The sequence below is a fragment of the Alligator sinensis genome, unplaced genomic scaffold, assembly GCF_000455745.1.
Source record: "Alligator sinensis unplaced genomic scaffold, ASM45574v1 scaffold520_1, whole genome shotgun sequence".
Lineage (NCBI taxonomy): Eukaryota > Metazoa > Chordata > Crocodylia > Alligatoridae > Alligator > Alligator sinensis.
The window spans coordinates 156,375-175,598 of record NW_005842064.1 but is presented as its reverse complement, the minus strand read 5'-3'; the positions used below and the strand labels follow the sequence as shown (position 1 = coordinate 175,598).

The window sequence follows — 19,224 nt, the reverse complement described above, 5'->3', positions numbered from 1 at the left end:
TCTGTAGGCATCTCCTGCAGGGCTGGGCTCAAAGCCCCCTGGCAGCTGCAACCCTGGGTCTCTTCATGCCTTGCAGAGTGAATGGAGTTAGACATACCCTGTTTGCAGACCCAGCCCAATCCCTGGGAGTGAAGATCAGTTGAGACCATATCTTCTCATATCCCCACTGCTCCCCAGACAGCTGCAACAGGGATAAGTGGACCTAGTGAAGCTAGTAGTAGTTTGGGGGGTTCCTGGCTTCACTGAAAGCTGAGGATCTTCAACCCCACTCAGGATCAGGCCTTAGGCTGTGCACTAACTGAGGAAGGCCCTGGTTCTCAGTGCTAGGGGAATGACTGCTTTATCTCCCTAGCTGATTGGTTATTAATCCTTTCCTCACCCCTCCTCACCAGCAGCTGGATCTGCTAGGGAAGCCAGGAGTTAGCTCCCATCCCATCAGGGCCCCTGGATACCTTTCCAACTGGCTCCTTGATTAGCTCCCTGTGGCTTGTCCCAGGCATCGTTGTCTTCCCTGCCCAGGTCGCTGCTCCATGGAACTTCTTCTTCCAACAGATCTACTTCATTCAGCCCCTGCATCCCAGGGACCTGTCTGACCTAATTCTAGGTCCGTTCAGAAGCTGCTGTCAGCTGGGCCGGGGCCAGAGTGATTAAAGCTCAGCTCCCCTGCCTGCACTGGACAGAGGCTTACTCTCTAAATCCTTCTGGTAGCTGAGATAATACAGCTGATGATTCTGGCCACCCCCCACCCTCCCAACCCCAGTGCATGACATGGTTGCAACCTGGTTTGTGGCAGCACTGGGTGTGGAGTCAAAGTGGCTGCGGGAAGCTCAGACAAAACAGGCTGGGGGGGTGGCGGCATGAATTTAAAGTAGAAGAGCTATCCTATGCTAACTCCCTGTGTGGATACTCTGGTTCTGTGCGGGGAGTAGAATCATGTGCTTTCAAAGGGGGCACGACTCACAAGGGCATTTGGGAGTATGTCTGTACTACCACAACAGGGGTGAGCATGGCTGGGCTGGCTGGAATCTACCTCATCAGGGTAGACACAGGGGACGTGGATATCAGTGTCGGCTGGCTCAGGGTGTTGGTATAGCCTGTGAAGTGGTGCTAGTGCATCCTCACTGCTTTTTGGTGTCCTATATAGGGGAGTGTGTCTGTCCATCTGCAATCCCAGCCTCAGTGTAGATACACGTCTTGTGCTAGCCAACGGTGTCCACAACACGAGCTATCCTGCAATAGCTATTTTCCTGTGTACACAAGGCCTGAGGTGGTGAGGATGTTTCCCACACATTCAGGAACCTAAGCATAGTCATAACTTGGAGATGGAGAGGGAGGGAGGCCCTCTGGATACGAATTCAGCCCCCAACTTCCTTACATTATAGGGGATTCAGCATTCGCATTCAGCCAGTTTACACCCAAAACAGTCCCCAGGGAGGATGGGACTCAGCGCTGAACTCCTACTGGTGTTTGTGGGGTGGGAGGCTGCTGGTTCTAATGTGGTGTTCAGATTTCAGCACTTGCAAGGACCTCTTTGCTCGGCTGGGCAAGGGTCACCTTTCTCTGAAGGTGAAATAAAAATGTTTTCCAGCTTTGGGCCTGCCTGGGCCCTCTGCTAAGTCACATTTCTGCTGTAGAGAGGGAGGGTTTTCCCCCCTTCTGTTGCTGCACACAAACAGACAGGGGAAACCGGAGAACAGGTCACCGCATACACAGCATTAAACACACTGCTGCAAACAGACTGACTCCCTTCTGCTGCCTCTATCCCTTCTCTCTTTTCTGGTTATCACCCTTATGGCCAGGGTGCCTGATTCCCAAGCAGCCCACTTGGGCATCTGATATCACAACAACAGGCAGCAGCTTTTAGACAGGGTATGGATTTTGAGCTGATGATGTCCCCTTGCTCCTAGTCCAGGACTTTATTCCTCATCCCTGCTGTGAACTCCCTTTCTGCCCATATCCTGCCAGCACCACTGGTCTTTCCCAGCTCCCCATCTCAGTGCTGTCAGACCTCTCAGATATTTCATTAAAACCCGCTGGTCTTCCTCTCTGATGGGCTTTGTGGGTGACAACCTTTAATCATGGAACCAGGACCTCCCATTGGCTCTGTGGAGGTCCACGGTTTTAATGTCACTATGTCTTTTCTGGACTTGTTCACACCTGGGTCTCTGTTCTAGATGTTGGTCTACCTGGAGGTCAAGGCAAACTGACCCCTCCTTTGCATTCATCCTCTCCCTGAGACACCCTCTAATGCCAATTTCCCCCTGTTTCCCCCTGTTTCAGCACTGTCGGCTTCCTCTGCCTCCCATGCTCCTATTTTATGTCAAGAGTAGTGTTTATCTTTGATCACACACTTCTATCACAATGCAGGGCACAGTGGGGCTGGGGAAGAGGTTCCAGGCCAGGGCTGAGGAGCAAATAAAGTGGACAGAACTTGTTCTTTCCCTTGGTTGCTGACCTGTGTTACTTTGGGTGCTGGGGAAATGGTTTTGGTGTTGGGTCACTCTTGTACAGTGCGTGGTTGTGAGTGGTCATTAGCAGGATGGGAAAGATGGCCATCAGCTCAAAATCCATACCCTGTCTAAAAGCTGCTGCCTGCTGTTGTGATATCAGATGCTCAAGAGGGCTGCTTGGGGATCAGGCACCCTGACCATAATGGTGATAACCAGAAAAGAGAGAAGGGATAGAGGCAGCAGAAGGGAGTCACTCTGTTTGCAGCAGTGTGTTTAATGCTGTGTATGCGGTGACCTGTTCTTTGGTTTCCCCTGTCTGTGTGCAGCAACAGAAGGGGGAAAAACCCTCCCTCTCTACAGCAGAAATGTGACTTAGCAGAGGGCCCAGGGGTGGATGTGGAGGCAGCTGAACTGAGAGCTGCCAGGCTGGGTATGGGGCATCTAGATGCAGGCGGTATCCAGACACATGGGCTGGATGGAGATGGCCACTAAAGTGGTGCCAGAGCTGAACCCCAAAGAGGAGGGATGGGAAGTTGAGGGCAGGGGAGCCAGTCCTGGCAGGTGGATTTCAACATTGGGGTGGGGCGCCCTGCCAACAGGGTTTCCACAGCTCGGCAGCATGAGTCACAGGCTCCTGGGAAAGGAATGGGGATCCCATCATGTATAGCCGAGGCCCCGCACCCCAATCTCAGCCTCTGCAAAGCAAAGTAGAGCAGGGCTAGGGGCAGTAAAACTGAACCAAGGTGAGCTGCTGAAGGGAGCTGGCCTTGTATATGCTGGGGCGATGAGGGTGCTTTGGGGTGGCTAGAAATGGCCTCTGGGCTGCCTGGGATTTTTGCTTTGTCCCTGGTGGTTACTCTGGTCCTGGCACCCTAGGGCCTACAAAAAAAAGTAAAAATCCAGCAAGGCCTAGAGAAAAGATGCATCAAATGGCTGCACCAGATGTGCAGAGCATTCAATTAGCCCCCTAAGTTCCCCATGCCAGTATCTGCCTCATCTGTTACCCTGGAGTTGTTGTGAAGACCTCATGCTGCCCTGTTGGTCCAAGCCTAGCTGCTCAGAACCAGCTGTGTAATGGACAGTGTGTCTTTTGGGTTTGTTCATGCCATATTGTATTTCATAGTAATGCTGCTATAGCAGAGCAGGCCCCTATGCAGGAGCTGCTGCAGAGAGGGAAACAAGGAGGGTCACAGGGATCTGTGGGAAGGGAGCAGGGTTCATTGGTTCGTGATGGTGTTGAGTGCTGGCGTCAGACAATTCCAAACCTCTGCCCTGCCTCTACAGACCTCCCAAGGCAACCAGATGCCCAGTCCTGTGTCTCTGGGGTAGCAGCACAGACAAAGTGCACTATAGAACATCTCCTATGGGAGTGAAAGCCACCACTCTGCCTCATGCTCCTCTAGGAAGGGTCTGAGTGGAGACAATGGGAGGAAGGATGATCCAGGTATTAGCCTGGGGCTTGGGAGACCTGGGGTCAGTTCCTTTTTCTGCCACAAATTCCCCGTATGACCTTAGATGAGATACTTAGCCTCTCTGTGCCTCAGTTCCTGACCCGTAAAATGGGATAACAGCCCTTCCCTACCCCACTGGGTCTGAATGTATTAAAGATCTGAGGTGCTTGGATAGGAGTGTAATGAGAGCCAGCTCTTTGCTATTGGAGAGAGCTGCGCCCTTGCCCAAGGACCGGGTCCTTGTTCATGCCACTGGAATGCTGCTGATCTACACCTGCACTGGCAAGAGAAGAATAAGGTGCCACCATGCCACGGGCAACAGAGAAAAGTTGAACTACACATGGTGTCTCCTACCAGGAGGTGCTGTGTTTACACACTATGGCATTAGTTGTCACAAGGAAAAGGGGGGACAGGGAGGAGGCTGCACCCTAGGATCAGCATCCCGGCCCTGCATATTGTGTTGCAGGCTGCACCTAGATGTTGCATGTCTGTGGGCTTACAGCAGTTCTGGCAGAAAGTTGCATGGTGGTTTCCTTACAAGTGGTAGAGAAAGGTGAAATGCCATGATGGCTTCCAGGCCCAGCCTTAGGGAAAATGGAGCCCTAGGCAATCTTGTATTTTGGTGCCCTTTCTTTGAGTTTAAGAATGTAGTAGTATTAGTGAAATTTCAGAGATAAAAGTCTGAGAGGTGCTGCTGGGCTGGATCAGGAGTCTTGCTTCCCCAAGGCATGCCCTGGTGGTGGCCAAGTAAGGCAGGGGGAGAAGGGTGAGGGGAGACTCATTTTTCACCAGTCCTGAGGCAAAGAAGAAGGTGAGCAGTGCCAGGCAGATGCCCATGATAATGAGCAGCAGGAACATGAGATGCAGGTGCTGCTGGCCTGTAGAGCCATAGGACCTGTAGAGCCAGTCACGGTTGAGGGGTGGTGGGCACTGCTCACAGCCCACTTGCGTTGCCCAGTCCAGTGGGTAGTGGCGTTTCCTCATCATTGCCGAACCCCGCTGCTGGCCAGCTTCCACCACCACCTCCTCCAGTGCTGCAGGTAGGGGGAGAGGCAGAGGCAGGTGGGCAGGGGCATGGGGCACAGTCTGGCAAGGAGGCAGAGGTGGGGGGTGTGTGTGTGTGGCACCCCCTTGACCATGGCACCCTTGGGGGTTGCCCGTATCACTCACCCGTAAGGCTGGCCCTGCCTAAGACACTGGTGTCATATCCTCAAAGGCACTTGGGTATCTAATTCCTGTGTCAGTGCCCAACTCCCATGGCAATCAATGACCACAGATTTTACCACTGAAAGGATGCTGGCCTAGTTTATACCAGGAGATGCTAGAGGTACCAGCTGTTGTGTCCCAAGCAGTGGCTGTGCTTGCACACAGTCACCATAATGACAGTGTGAAGTGCCTTGCACCTCCCTTTCATTTACAGTGTTGTCTGACCAGCCAGGGGCCCAATGGAGTTGGGGATTGGAAACAAAGCTTGGCTTGCTTTGGTACATTGTGCATGGGCCAATCCCAGGGACAAAATGCTACCGTGGGCCATCTCCTAGGGTTGATCACCCTTGACCAGCCAATGCCTACATGCTGCTCCCATGGGGCTAGGCCTGAGGTGCTGCTAAATTTTTTTTCATAGATTTCATAGACATCAGGGCTGGAAGGGACCTCGGAAGATCATCGAGTCCAGCCCCCCGCCCAAAGGGCAGGAAGTCAGCTGGGGTCATAGGATCCCAGCAAGATAAGCATCCAGTTTCATCTTGAAGGTGTTCAATGAAGGCGCTTGAACCACCTCCGGTGGCAGGCTGTTCCAGACCTTGGGGCCTCGGACAGTAAAGAAGTTCTTCCTTATGTCCAGCCTGAAACGATCTTGAAGTAGTTTGTGACCATTCGACCTCGTCATCCCTTGGGGCGCTCTGGTGCACAAACGTTCCCCCAGATGCTGGTGGTCACCCCTGATAAACTTGTAGGTGGCCATCAGATCACCCCTGAGCCTGCGCTTTTTCAGGCTAAAGAGCCCCAGGGCTCTCAGCCTGTCATCGTATGATGATGCTGATCTGTTCCAGAGCCCTTTTCAGAGCCATGAGAACAAGGCTATAAATACCCAGCCAGGTCTCCCCACACTCCTGCCACCCCAGGCCCAGATCAGAGCAGCTCAAGTCACATCCAGCCACAGAGATGAGGAGACTGTAATTACTGTAATCTACTTCCCAGAAGCTGCCTATTAGAGGGGCCTGTCTCCAAACGCCTTTTAGGAAGGGAGAATAAACTATATTTAAATCCCCCTTCCACAGAACAGCCTACCCCTGACTTTGTAGGAGCCTCTAAAATACCTTCCGAGCCATCCTGGCTGCTTGGCTGGCCCATGAAACCAGTGACAACAGCTTATAGGTGCTACCCCAGGACAGCCAAGGCCTGAGACAGTAGTTCATGCTGTTAACAGGGAGAGAGGGTGATCTATTGGCATAAGTTGGTTCTCCTCTTTCAGGAGACCCCGCTATAGGAAGTAAACCCCATGTATATTAAGGGATTGAGAGCTGCATCCAACCAGTTAAGGGCAGCTGGTGGGGTGTCACCATGTTCTCCTGACCTGATGACATTGACTCCCCACAATTAGCCCAGCGGGGCAGGATAGCAAGGAAGGTGGGTGACCTAATGGGCTAGGACTTGGGAGACTTTGGGTAAGTCACATAAGTGCTCTGCTTCATTTTCCCCACCTGTAACATCGGGATAATGACCAGGAATTCCTTTTTGTAAAGTGCTTGGAGATTTATGGATGAAAAGAGCTGTGAGAGAGCTAAGTATTGTTACTGCAGCACAGTCTGTGCCTCTTCAGTGCAGTTGATGTAAGACAGGAGCACTTCCAGGCAAAATTTGTCCCTGGAATAGATCTGCTGAATTCACGAGAGCAAGGTTAGGCATGCATTTGACTCCTTGTGCCTTGGAAGGTGCTCTGGGCAGAGAGGGACTCCATAGTATCTCAGCCCTGTGATGAACAAGTGGTCTTGATGTGAACTCTGTGGCTCCAACTCATCTCTGGGACCCAGGGGGAAAGGGGAACTTTGGTCCGTTCCAAGGAAAGAAGGCACTGGTTTAATATTGAAGGAAGGGAAACGTGTGAGGTTCTCACAGTATTTGTCTCCTCCCTCCAGGTCTGTCTGGGCTGCCTTGCTGCTTTGGAGTCTGGCAATGCTAACAGCTGTCTGTGGCTCTCTTGGCAATCAGCACTCGGACACACCTTGTGCCTCCCCCACCCACCTGGACCTGCAGCCACTGCAGACTTACCAGCCTCACGCCAGCTCCGAGGCAGAAGGCGACTTTTCCTCTCTCCAGCCCCCAGAGCTCCCACACCTGCCCTTGGTGGTCCCTGACGTAGAGTTCTCAGCCACCCCTAGCTATGACCTGCATGGCTCTTCGCAGATAGACTTGGACAGTGACAACCCGCTGGCTCCCAGCTCTTACTCCAAGCTCCTGCAGACACCTCCTGAAATGGCTCACCACTACGAGCCCTGGTTCAGGCCCTCACACCCCAGCAATGCTGCTGAGGACAGCAGTGTGAACCCCTGGTGGGACCTTCATGCTGGATCCAGCTGGATGGACCTTCAACATGGTCAAGGTGGCCTCCAAGCGCCAGGCCACACGGGGGGACTCCAGCCAGCACTGGGGGGCTATGGCTCCACCGAGCACCAGCTCTGCGGCCCGCCTCACCACCTTTTGCCCTCTGCCCAGCACCTGATGGGCCAGGAAGGGGTCAAACAGCTTGAATCTCCGCAGGATCCCCATGTTCTCGAGCAGGCCATGGACAGCACTGCTAGGCCGAAGAGCTCAAGACGATCCATGCCACGGAGCTCTGGTCAGGCTGTGTGCCGCTGCCCAAACTGCCAGGAAGCTGAGAGGGTAGGACCGTGCCCAGACAGTGCCAAGAAGAAGCACCTTCACAACTGCCACATTCCTGGATGTGGCAAGGCTTATGCCAAGACGTCCCACCTGAAGGCCCACCTGAGGTGGCACAGTGGGGACCGCCCCTTTGTCTGCAACTGGCTCTTCTGCGGCAAGCGCTTCACCCGGTCTGATGAGCTCCAGAGACACCTCCAGACCCACACAGGCACCAAGAAGTTCACCTGCCCCGTGTGCAGCCGGGTCTTCATGAGGAGCGACCACCTCAGCAAACATATGAAGACACATGAAGGCACCAAGGAGGGGGCAGAAGGAGAGGGGAAGGGTGGGGCAGACCTTCCAGGGAAAGGGAAGCGAGAGCCCGATGCCGGAGGCTCCAGCACCCTCACCCAGCCCAACTGAGCCCCTGCCCTCACCAAGACGTCCCTGCCCTGCTCTGGTGCCATGTAAGGGGTGCTCCCTACCTGCTACCTTACCTTCCAGCTGGTTGTACATGGGACTGGTTGTACATGGCTGTCCCCTCCGAGAAAGTGGCTATTTATTCTATTGGGGAAAAAGGAACCTGTCACGATGCGGTAGGTGGGGTGGGTGGCCTCTCCCTCCCATGGGGGTGGTGGAGGGGGAATTTCAGGGAGGGTCCACCCTCTGATCCAATAGAGTGAAGCTTTGGGGCTGGTCTCCAGACTGGATCCTGGAGGGTGGGTAAGGGCGAGGCTGGATGGGAGGGCATCATTCTTACTTGAAGGATCTCAGTTGGGGGACTGTGCTGATGGGCAGCAAAAAGGGGCCCCAGCAAAGCAGTGGGTGGAGGGATGTCTCCTTCATACAAGTCCTTGGCCACAGGCTCCAGATCTTAATACATCCCTTCCCCTGCACATAGGAGAGGGGTCAGAATCCAAAGCTGGGGATTTGCGAGTCAGGCTTAGCTTGCAGAAAAGGCAGGTGTTCTCATCTCAGCCCTCCCCTACCATTCCCTTGTCACCCTCCTTCACCTATCACCTGTCCCCTATCACCTCTTTTCTTTCCCTCCCCAGGTACACATACAGATGAAATGACCCTGCTGATCCTTTCACAACTTCCCATTTGTTCCATGCCACCCTGCCTGGGCAGATCACAGAAGCTGGCTTCTGCCCTGAGGTGGTTTCACTCCTCTCTCTCTTTCTTTCTCTCTCTCTCCCTCTCTCGGGCCATGGAAGCTTCCACACTCCAGAAACCTTTTGGCCTCCCTGTATTTTGTGCTGCTACAACTTTTGGCACAAGGGAGGTTGTTTGGAAGGAACATCAATCAGGACCTGAAGCAGCTAATGCCCTTCCCTCTTGCAGGACCTGCCGTGACACGTCTGGGGCGAAAGGGGAGAATCAAACAACAATGGCTTGGGAACAGCTCGTTAAAAACAGCTTACCCTCAAGGGAGGCCCCTGGAGCTGGGGACTGGAGGGGACTTCCATGGCTTGATGGAAGCTTCCATAGGCTGTGCTATGCTATTTTTGCCCTCTACTGCTTGTGGCTATTTTGGGGGGACCCCAGGAACAACCATGGGGAGTGGTGGTAAGGGATTGATGACTTCAGTCAAGGTTGGTGTGAAGAAATCTTCTGCAGGCAGGGATGGGGGTGAAGCCAGAGAACTGGGCGGGTGGATCCAAACTCTCCCCCCACCTCCAAGCATCCAGGGACATCATAGGATTCAGCCAGAGGGGTGGAGGCCATCTTGTAGTGGAAAGACAGCCGTCTGAGTCTTCCTCAGGGACAGGGCAGAAGTGGTGACGAATCATCTGGGCATGGGGAGTGTCGCTGTGGGGCAGGGATGGGGGGAAGCCCCTGGGGTGAGTTGGGTGAATTGCACAATGGGCTGGTCTTTGAGCAATTGCCCAATGCACACACCTGCTCCTTTCCCACACCCTCCCCTCTCCAGGCTGTCACTCGCTCTCCCCTGGGGGAGCTCACGCGGGTGAGGGGGAGGTGAATGGTTGCACCAGGAAGCCCGTGGAGCAGGCAGCAGCAGGATTCCGATCCTATGGCCCAATCCTCTGGGGCCGGGGAGGGAGGGGAATGGCTGGGCACCATCTATCTCTCTCCCCAACCCAGGCAAGGAGTTTTTGTTTTGCACTGGAAGATGAATCCTGGTTTCTCTAAGCCTGTACCTTGCACTCCAGCTGTATTTATTGAATGCGTAGATTATTTCTGATGGGGAAGCTGATACCCTTGGGTTGGGAAACATCCCTTGACTTTCTTTTCCTTCCCCCTGGTCCTGTGTGGAAGGGTTAATCAAGCCAGGAGTTCACCACGAAGGAGACAAGGAGATGTTGTTTTCCCCCTCTCTCATCCTCTGACTTGACTTCTTATTTTTTAAATTAAGTCATGGGTGTTTCCTACCATGATCTTTGTTCTAGACATCCACACCACCTTCCAGCAAATGCACCTGCCTTTTCTGCCCATAGCAATGTAATGGGGGAAGGGCAGAATCCAGGGATGTGAGATGAGGGGGGAGGGTGGGCCTTTGGGGGTGAGATTTGGGGTGAAGTCTTAATAAAACACAGATGGGTCTAAATTCCAAATCTTGCAGGAAGGTCTGCAGCTGGTGTCAGTTGGTGCTACTCTGTGGATTGTGTTAGCTGGGAATCTGGCCCTGGAGATATACTTTGAGCCAGATATCATAGTTTGAACCATCGCATCACTGGGGGAATGTGATTCCATTGCAGACCTGAATTTGGAGACTGAACAGGTTTTAAATTCAGGAGTGACTGGATCTTAATAGAGTTGGGGAGAGATCTTCAGGACCATCAGAGTATGAGCTAACACTTTATTTTAGACTATTTTATTATTATTAATTATTAATTATTATTATTATTGTTATTATTAAGGTGAAGCCAGGCTTTGCCAGTCAGGAGGGTGAAAACAGAGCTGACGCTCATGCAGTGTGTACCTGGGGTGGGCTGACTGACCAGTTGTGCTTCGTAATGGTCCCAAGGACCAGTCGCTGTCTCCAGCCCTGCCTGAGCTGGGGTCTGAACACTGTTGTCTTGAGACTTGTTGACAACATAAGTTGGGGAAGGTTGGGCAATTTGCAAAGGGGTTGTGTGCTCTCTCTAGCAGTGGGAGGCAGCGAGGCTGAGCCAGAGGGGAGTCATTGTGTAAGGCTGTAAGAACGGTTCTCCACTCTCTAGCACAGTTTCCTTGACAAGCGAGCACAGGGGCTTCTCACCCCTCAGTCAAGTCTGACAGTTGTTTGAGCCAGATTCCCTGTGTATTCACTTAATAGCCCAAAGAATCATAAACACCTTAAGATTACTGTCCATTTAAGGTTTTTACCGGTGACTGAAGCAACCGAGGTACATAACAAATTCAGAGCAAACGCCACCAGTGCAGCAATAGATGCACCAACCAGAAATAAAATCCTCTTCTGGATTGCTGCAAGGCAGAGCAGGGACCAAAAGGAGATGAGAGATGCCTGCCTGTGCAAAACACTGGGGAACATATTCACCCCTGCTAATATTGGGAATCAGTGTGGGCCCCTTCGATTTTTAAATTTCCCTCCTTGTAAATTTCAGGAAGATGACTTTCTGGGTAGAAGATGAAATTGGTGACTATTCACAATCCCCAGTGAAAATCCAAACCCTTCCAAGCCTGGGTAAAGTCAGCATCATGCTCTGCCTCTCTCTAGGCTGGTCACACAGAGACTGTGCTACAGTCCTGCTAGTAATGGACCACAGTAGGGGTGGCCATTTATGTAGGTAGCAAAAGCTGTGTTGATTTAGATCTAGGTTCACTGTGTCCCATCCCCAGAATCATGCCTGGGGGAACAGGGTTTCTATCCAGGATACCAGATATAGTCTGTCTCTTTCAAACCCATAATCCTGTTGAATTTTGAGTGAGTTTATATCTGGATCCAAACATTTATACCCATGGTCTCTGGGTTTGATCCTGTGAACCCAATGGGAGTTGGACTGGGCATCTGCCATGCCTGTGGCTGCTGGCCTGGTTGCCATCCATTGTCTGTGCCCCAGCAGATGTTTTGGCCTAGGGCCGTGGCCTCCCTGTGGCATGATGCTGAGACAGAGTGAAGTGTCACTGATACCTTCCATTCACCTGAAGGGGACACTGTGGATCATCTGCTCAGGACATTCAAAGAGGAACCCCAGGAGTAGCATGGCCCAGCACAGTCTTCAGCATGGCCCCTAGTAGAGGCTTGTCCAAGGTCTGATAGTGTAGCACAGAAGTAGAACTAGAGGAAGCTATTCAATGTTGGGCAGCATCGGGGAAGTCCATAGAATTTTGTTGGAGAGCATGTGGCATGCTGATGGGTTCATGGGAGACAGCCATTTCTGTCTATGTGAGCCACTCAGGCAGGGTCTTTGAGACAGCAATGGCCTTTGAGTGTTGGGGTGGTTCTTGGCTGCTAGGTTGAGCTGATCAGAGCTTATTTGTCTCCCTCTACAACCCCTTATCTCCCCTAAAGGAGCTGTCCAGCCCATGTATGGCAGATGGAGGAGCAGATCCTGCTAGTCAATTAGACCCTGGTCCCAAAGGGGCAGATACAGTCATTTACTGGCCTTTGCTGTGCTAGGGACATTGAGCAGTTCAGATGGGAAAGCCACAGCAGGGCAATGGGAGAGGAGGATTTCAGCAGTAGCCTCCCTCCCACCTGCCTTCCCAGCAGTAAGAATGGCTCAGAGCCCAGCCCCCTCCCAGTCATGCCTTTAATTTATGGGACAGCGAAGGCAGTAAAACTGGGTGGGGAGGGACTGAGCCATGATGAGCTTGCTCCCTGGCCCCCACCCACCAAAACCAGTCCAGCCTGCTGCACTGTAGGGATTCTGGGAGGGGTTTGCCTAGGCTGATCCCCAGAACTGGCTTGTCCACGTATTTTCCAGCTCCATGGCCCCCCCGCAGCAGCAGTGGGTCTACCTATACGAGGGATGGTCAGGCCATGTATCAAACTGCTTGGAAGGGGACCATCAAGCTCTGGATTTCAGGGCATATGTCAGTCCCAGTCAGACGAAGGCAAAGGAATTTCTCTTTCCAAGGCAGAGTATGAGTTAGTTGATGTGTTATAGGGCAGCTGGCATCAGAAGCTAGTGGAGACAGGAGGCCTGGTTAGATGGGCCCATTGTGGCATGAAGGGGAGAATACTGGACTAGCTGAGCACACTGGTTTGATGTGGGAAGGGGAGGTGGTACTAGGTTAGAGAGGCATTGGTTTGAGCTGATGTGACATTGAGGTGGAGATACTGGATCGGAAGGGCCCACTGGCCAGATCTGACATGGCAGGGCAACAGAGATACAGAGCTAGAAGAGCTAATAGTCAGATCTGGTGTGGTAGGAAGGTAAGTATAGTTTAATAAGTGGACCTCTGCCAGATCCATTGTGATGGGCAGGCAGGGATACTGAGCTAGATGGGTGAAGTGGTCAACTCTGGTGGAGCAGGGAGGCAGAGATAGTGGGTTAGATGGGGCTGTTAGTTAGGTCTGATAGATCAGACAGACAAAGATACTGGGATAAAGGTGTGATAGGAGATGAGACACCAGAAAAGTGAGTTCCCCAGTCAGTTCCCATAGAGCAGTCCCCAAATATAGTATGAGTATGGGGTTTGTGATGAGCGACACTCCCTCCAGTCTGTTTACATGCTCCTGGGAGGGGAATGGGAGGCCTGGGTGACTTGGAAGGCCTGATGCTGGACATGGGAGGCAAAAAGAGGTTGCTCCCACAGTTCTCCTGGATTAGTTTGATTCCCTGGTGGGAATCACTGGCAAGAAACATGGAGTCCTGGGCTGCTTTTCTGTCTCTCAAGCTGTTCATGTAGGAGCCCCATAGATGAAACAATGTAGGATTCTTTATTGCTGTGAAGAGAATGGGACAATAGCTGGTGTTTTGTACCATAATAAAGTTGTGTGTTTTCCACCTGTGTGTGTGTGCCTCCCCTGCTGTGTGTATCTCCTTATTTGTGCCCTGGCCTGGTTTAATGAGGCAAGGGAACGATGAGATAGCCTCCCTGAAGCACTAGTTCATGAGGCAGGGAGTTGGCTCTGGTGGGGCCAACCTCCTTATCCCCCAGTCACCCCTTCCCCAGCACAGGGAATGGGTGAGTGTCCAGTGCCGGAGCCTGGGGATACTTCTGCTGCTGCAGAGAGAGATCAAGTCCATGTCACTCTTGAGGTAGTAACCCTCTGCCCATCTCCATCCAGACATCTCCAAGCCTTCTGCAGGCCTTCAGGGTTGAAGCCTCACAGAGCCCTTTTGAGAGGCCCAGGACAAGGTAACCCCATTTTGCAAGCAGACCAGCAACTGTGTAAAGTAGGAAATGTTTTTAAAAAAAAGGACACCAAAAATATGCAGTGTCCAAAGTTAAACCACATGCAAAAGAGGACTCGGGGGTCCTGGCTTTTAGGATCCTTCTGCCTACAACACAATTCCCTCCTAGAGCCCAACAGAGAATCCCAAAGTTCTGGGTCTCGGCCCCCTTCTCCACATGTGAGACCACCTTCCTCCGAGATTACAGCTGAGACCTCGGGACTCCTGATTCACAAGTCCCTTGCCCTAACCTTTAGACCTCCTCCCTCTCCCAGATCCAGACAGACCATCCAGAAATCTTGTCTCTAGGCCCTCTGTTCCAGCCCCAGCCAGGAAAAGGAGCCCTGGCTCTCAGTCCATTCTTCTAACTGTTGGGTCTAGAAACAGTCCTGATTCCCACTATTTCAGAATTATTTGGGTAGAGCAGCTGGTTTTCTTTTCCTGACTTCATCCTGTCCCAAGCATGCATACAGCACTTTGCACCATAGCCTCCAGGCTCAAGGTTCACCTAGTACTGGTGGTGCCTAATAAAAGTAATCACAGAGAAGGTGGGAGAAGCCTGCAACTTTAGGGCAGTGCTGAGCATTTTATTCTTTTCCTTATTCATTTTATTCTTACCTCCCCCCAGACCCTCCTGATCCCCTCCCCCTGCTGCATTTGCAGGTCCAGATCCAGGGGGATGGAATCAATACTATCCCAGGCCTCACAGAAGCACCATTGACTTCAATGCACTTCCCCACCATGGCACTGACTGCAGGATCTAAGTGTGTGTACAGCTGCCTCCCATGGGTGGAATATAGAAAAGAAGCCAACCAACCCCTGGAGAAGGGAGATGTGAGCAAGTCCTTGCTGTCTATTCTTCTGCTGTGTTCACAGCAGCAGGATCTGACCTTTCTGGAGTGGAGTCCACCCCTGATGCCACCCGCCCCTCCCCCCTGCACTGTTAGCACTAAGCAGTAGCCATAGGCTGCCTTAGGCCTTGGCTTCATACCTTTTCAGGCCCCAGCCTTCTCCCGTGGCTGCCCCGCATGGTTTGTCATCTGAGGGAAGGAGGCATTGCTCACTGATGTCTAACAGGTTGGACTTCATACCACAGATCAGGCATGATGAAATGGGACGCTGCTCCACAGCCCCATCACAGCCACTGCAACACTCCTTCCTGGCATTGCTGCTACCGTCAATCATGCTCAGTAAATGGATGCTGGCCTCAATCCTGGATCCCATGGCATGAGTGTCACAGGCTGGACAGGGTTATAATGATTTATTTTGAGTGAATAATCTTATAACAATGGTGCTCAACCCCCAGCCTGTGGGCCAGATTCAACCCCTGGTGCCAGGTTATCTGGCCTGTGGGGCTTCCCACAGGTATCATCGTTCACCTGCTGCCAAATTTCCAGACTCATGGCTGCCCTGCAGGCTGGATAGCATGGCCTTGCACGCTGCATTTGGCACACAAGGTGATGAGGGGTCCAATCCCAGTGCACAGGATCCTAGCAGAGTGGCTCAGGGCCCTGGGGCCCAATCCTGGCACATGAGGCTGGTGTGGGGTCTGATCTGGCCCATGGATCTGCCCCACACCACTCCTCTGGTCTCCAGGGGCAGAAGGCTGAACACTGCTGTCTTAGAACATGGAGGTACTGCCCACATTCCAGGGTGCTAGGTGCTGTACATACATAAACTAGGAGATACTCCCAGCACCAAAGAGCTAAGAGTTTGAAGCAGTAAGGCAGATAAAAGGTGGGTGAAACAAAGCCACACAGGGCAAGTGACTTGCCCGAGGTCACATAGCAGGTCAGTGGCAGAGCTGGGCATAGAATCTGGTCTCCTGAGTCCCAGTTCAGTGCCTTGTTCATTTTGCACCCTATTTAGCCAGAGAGACCTACCCAAACAGTTTCACTTTCGGACTGTATTTGGTCTAGCAAAACCAGCGTAAATAATCACCCAGAACAGCCATTTTGGATCTTGACCACAGTAAGAGGCTCCAGTACTGATATATCTGAGCTTAGCAAAATCAGGAATTAGCATGCTCTAGTGGAGAGTGCTAAGCAGGAAGCAGGACACCTGGAGTCTAGTCCCAATTTTCCCCTTGGCCAGCTGAGTGACCTTTGAGGATACCCCATCACCTCCTCATGGCTGTTTCCCCACCTGGACAGTGGGAACAATGCCACTGACTTTTGTTGTCTAGTGCTTCACAATTTTACTAACAAAATACGCAAAGGATGATTATTTACTATTCCTGACTCCTAGCTTTTGTCTGTATTATTTAGCCTATGGGCTCTGTGGTGCAAGGCCTCTCCTTCTGTGTGTGCTTAGACAGCACCTGGCGCAATGAAACGTCAATCCCCTTATCTCTATGGCAGGGGTGGAGCTGCTTTGTCCTGGGGGCTACATGGACATACAGCAGAAGGCAGCCCTGAGGAATCTCAGGAGCCCACAACCCTCATAGGAAGTGGGAGAAGGGAGGCATTCTCATCTGATGTTGGAGTTGAGAAACTGAGGCACAGAGTGATTAAGCGGAGGCCTCAAGGTCACACAGGTCCTCTGTGGCAGCTCTAGGAGCAGAACTCACCATCCATTGCCATAACCATGAGGCTGACCTTTCACTCAGCCAGCTGGATCAACTGTCTCTCTAATAAAACAGCTTTGCAGTGTTCAACTTATCAGGGGCAAGTGATGTCCTTTGATGTCCAATTAAAGTCTCCTCCCCCTGCCATTGCTGACATCCCCACGGTGAGTCAGTTTTATGCATGAGCTGAAAAATCCTGGCAGCAGTCACTGAATAATCATCATCACTGCAGATTCCTAGTACAGTAACAGCGGCCTAAAACTAGCAGATCTGGTCCAGAAGGATCCCAGTGTGCTCTGTTCACAGGGAGCACTTTACCCACTGCTAAAATGCAGCTTCCTCTGGGGTGGAGTATAGCAGTGGTTTGAAAAGTGTACAGCCACACCATGCCATACAGTGAAGGATAATGCAGCTGATTGCAATAGCAAGGGAGAATGCATAGGGATTGAATGGAATGACCTCAGGTGGTATTTGGTTTGGACTAAGCTCTTGGTAAATGAGCACCTTTGCTAGACATCCCACCAAAAAGAAACACACAGGCCTGTGAGCAGCCAGAGAGCAGCTCTGTTGCACAATGTGCTGTTGGAGGTGTTTTCCCCCACAGCCGAATATTTCCATTTGCAAGTGAAAAGGAAGGGGTGTCTGTGCTGGGAACAGCCTGTCTGGGCATGGCTCAGGCATTTCTTCTCTGCACCCTGCTCTCTCTACTGACCTGCATTCTTGCCCTGAGCTATTCAGATGGGGCACCTGCAAAACCAGCTGGTGGTCCCTTTCTAAGCCCTACATTCATCACAGTGAAGCCAAGCAAACCCCCTGGGCTGTCACTGCCTGGCACCTAGCAGGCAGAGACTGCTAGACCACTACAAAGCCAGCCAGGAGGGTTGGTGAGAGACCTCACCTGGGTGGCAACAGACCAATTGCTGCCTTTTAGTCCCTGGAGGCAGATCAGTCCTTCGGTCTGTCTGCCCATTGCAACATTAACTACTCTTTGGATGCAAGTCAAGACAGGCACATATGGTTGTGGCTATTCAGGGCAGAGTGGGAAGGGATTTGTCGAGACCAAGATCAGTGTAAGCCACTTTCCTTGGGGTTTGGGCCACAGTTATCCAAATCACAGGCACTGGGTATTGTGATTCCTGGGCATATGAGGCAGAACCATGGGTGTTGGTCCCAACACTCGGTGAGAACCCCTTTCTTGTAGAATGGGCCAAGAGGGTGCTAGCATTGAGCTCAACCTGTCAATCACCCCCTACCTTCTTGCCTACAGTGAAACCACCTTAATACATCCTTGTGAGAGGCCTGCCTTGGTGAGCTCCCAGGCCTGAAAAGGGGCCAGGAATTAGGGATCAGTCTTGCCTCCTGCCACAGCCCTGGAGTGGAGCCATCCAGTACCTGACACGGAGATCTGGAGCAGAGGGAGCCTGGGCCTGGCAGAACCGGCCTCAGGGAAGGGGAAGCAATGAGATGAAATAGCAACGAATGGGTTATGGGGCTTGAGGCAAGAAGCAGGCCACAGAGCCAGAGAGTCCGGTTCTCTGGCAAGCGTCTCTTCCTCACTTTCTCCACCCTCCTCCAGCTTCTCTCTCTCTCTCTCCCCTGCTGTTGTTTGCAGTCATCTGGATACTTTCCCGTGTTTCTCTGGCCCACTTCAAGGCTGGCATGAGAGGATGCGATACTTATCGCCCAGCCTGGAGGCCAAATCCACAGGGCTGAGAATGACAGTGTAATTCGCAAAGCAGGCCTACCCTGGTTGGCAAGCGGGTGTGACAAAGCCAGTGTAACTTGTACTGATCCGGGGCATGCTACACAGCCATGACACCCACTGCAGGGTGCACGGGTGAGGAAAGGATCAAAACTGGAGGAGTGACTCTAATGAGGGTGTGAGAGAAGGCAGCTGCCCCCACCCTGCCCTCCAGCCTCTGGCCAATGCAACCAGGCTGCACTGCAAATGAGAGCGGAGAAATGGGGTGAGTGAAAACCATGAGAGAATGTCATCCATCCCCTCCCAGGGCTTCCCACTGCACCTGTTCCCAAGGGTAACAAAGCCTCCACTTCTCCCTTGCCTGGGAAGACAGGCCAGGCTGAGATGTCCAAGGGGTGGGGGGAGCAAAAGAAGGTGAGAGGGAACAGCTGCCTTTACTGAGTCCCATCCCAAATGGGGACATCCAACCTGTGCCTAGAGGGGAGGGGAGGGGAGGGGAGATCCAAGGGTCTGGGGCATTCCGGTGGTGGGAGAGATCTCAGTTGGTCCCATGGGGATCTTAGAGGGACCCCGCTCATTCCCAATGGGGTATTGGTGAGGGACCGTCCCAATGACATCTCACTGGGGTGTTAGTGAGAACCCCCCACTCATTCCCTGTGTGTGTGTGACAGAGAGACCCCCACTAATTCCCTCTGTGTGTGAGACCCCCCTCATTCCGTGTGTGAGACCCCCACTCATTCCCAGTGTGTGTGGGTGTGTGTGACAGAGCCCCCCACTCATTCCGTGTGTGAGACCCCCCCATTCATTCTGTGTGTGTGTGACCCCTACTCATTCCGTGTGTGTGTGTGTGTGTGTGTGTGTGAGAGAGAGACCCCCCACTCATTCG

General features: G+C 52.5%; 2 protein-coding genes across 5 annotated transcripts in view; both read left to right on the top strand.

Moving 5' to 3' along the window:
* SP6 (Sp6 transcription factor) overlaps positions 1-8,878 on the top strand; it is an 11,605-nt gene extending 2,727 nt beyond the window's left edge. Inside the window, exons 3-4 of one of the 2 annotated variants that reach the window (XM_006023262.1) lie at positions 7,039-8,229; positions 8,818-8,878. In XM_006023262.1, coding sequence (XP_006023324.1) covers positions 7,076-8,185 — 1,110 coding nt within the window. In that variant the 5' untranslated portion in view covers positions 7,039-7,075 and the 3' untranslated portion in view covers positions 8,186-8,229; positions 8,818-8,878. Of the gene's footprint in view, positions 1-7,038; positions 8,341-8,817 lie in introns of those variants that run through there. The other variant, XM_025203778.1, reaches the window with a different exon arrangement.
* Positions 8,879-18,421: 9,543 nt separating this feature from the next.
* SCRN2 (secernin 2) overlaps positions 18,422-19,224 on the top strand; it is a 7,429-nt gene continuing 6,626 nt past the window's right edge. For 2 of the 3 annotated variants that reach the window (XR_323783.3, XM_006023259.3), the window contains exon 1: positions 18,425-18,603. Coding sequence is in view for 1 of the 3 variants with exons in the window: in XM_006023259.3 (XP_006023321.1) it covers positions 18,563-18,603 (41 nt within the window). In the remaining 2 variants the exon portion in view is untranslated. Of the gene's footprint in view, positions 18,604-19,224 lie in introns of all 3 variants that reach the window. The other variant, XR_003093977.1, reaches the window with a different exon arrangement.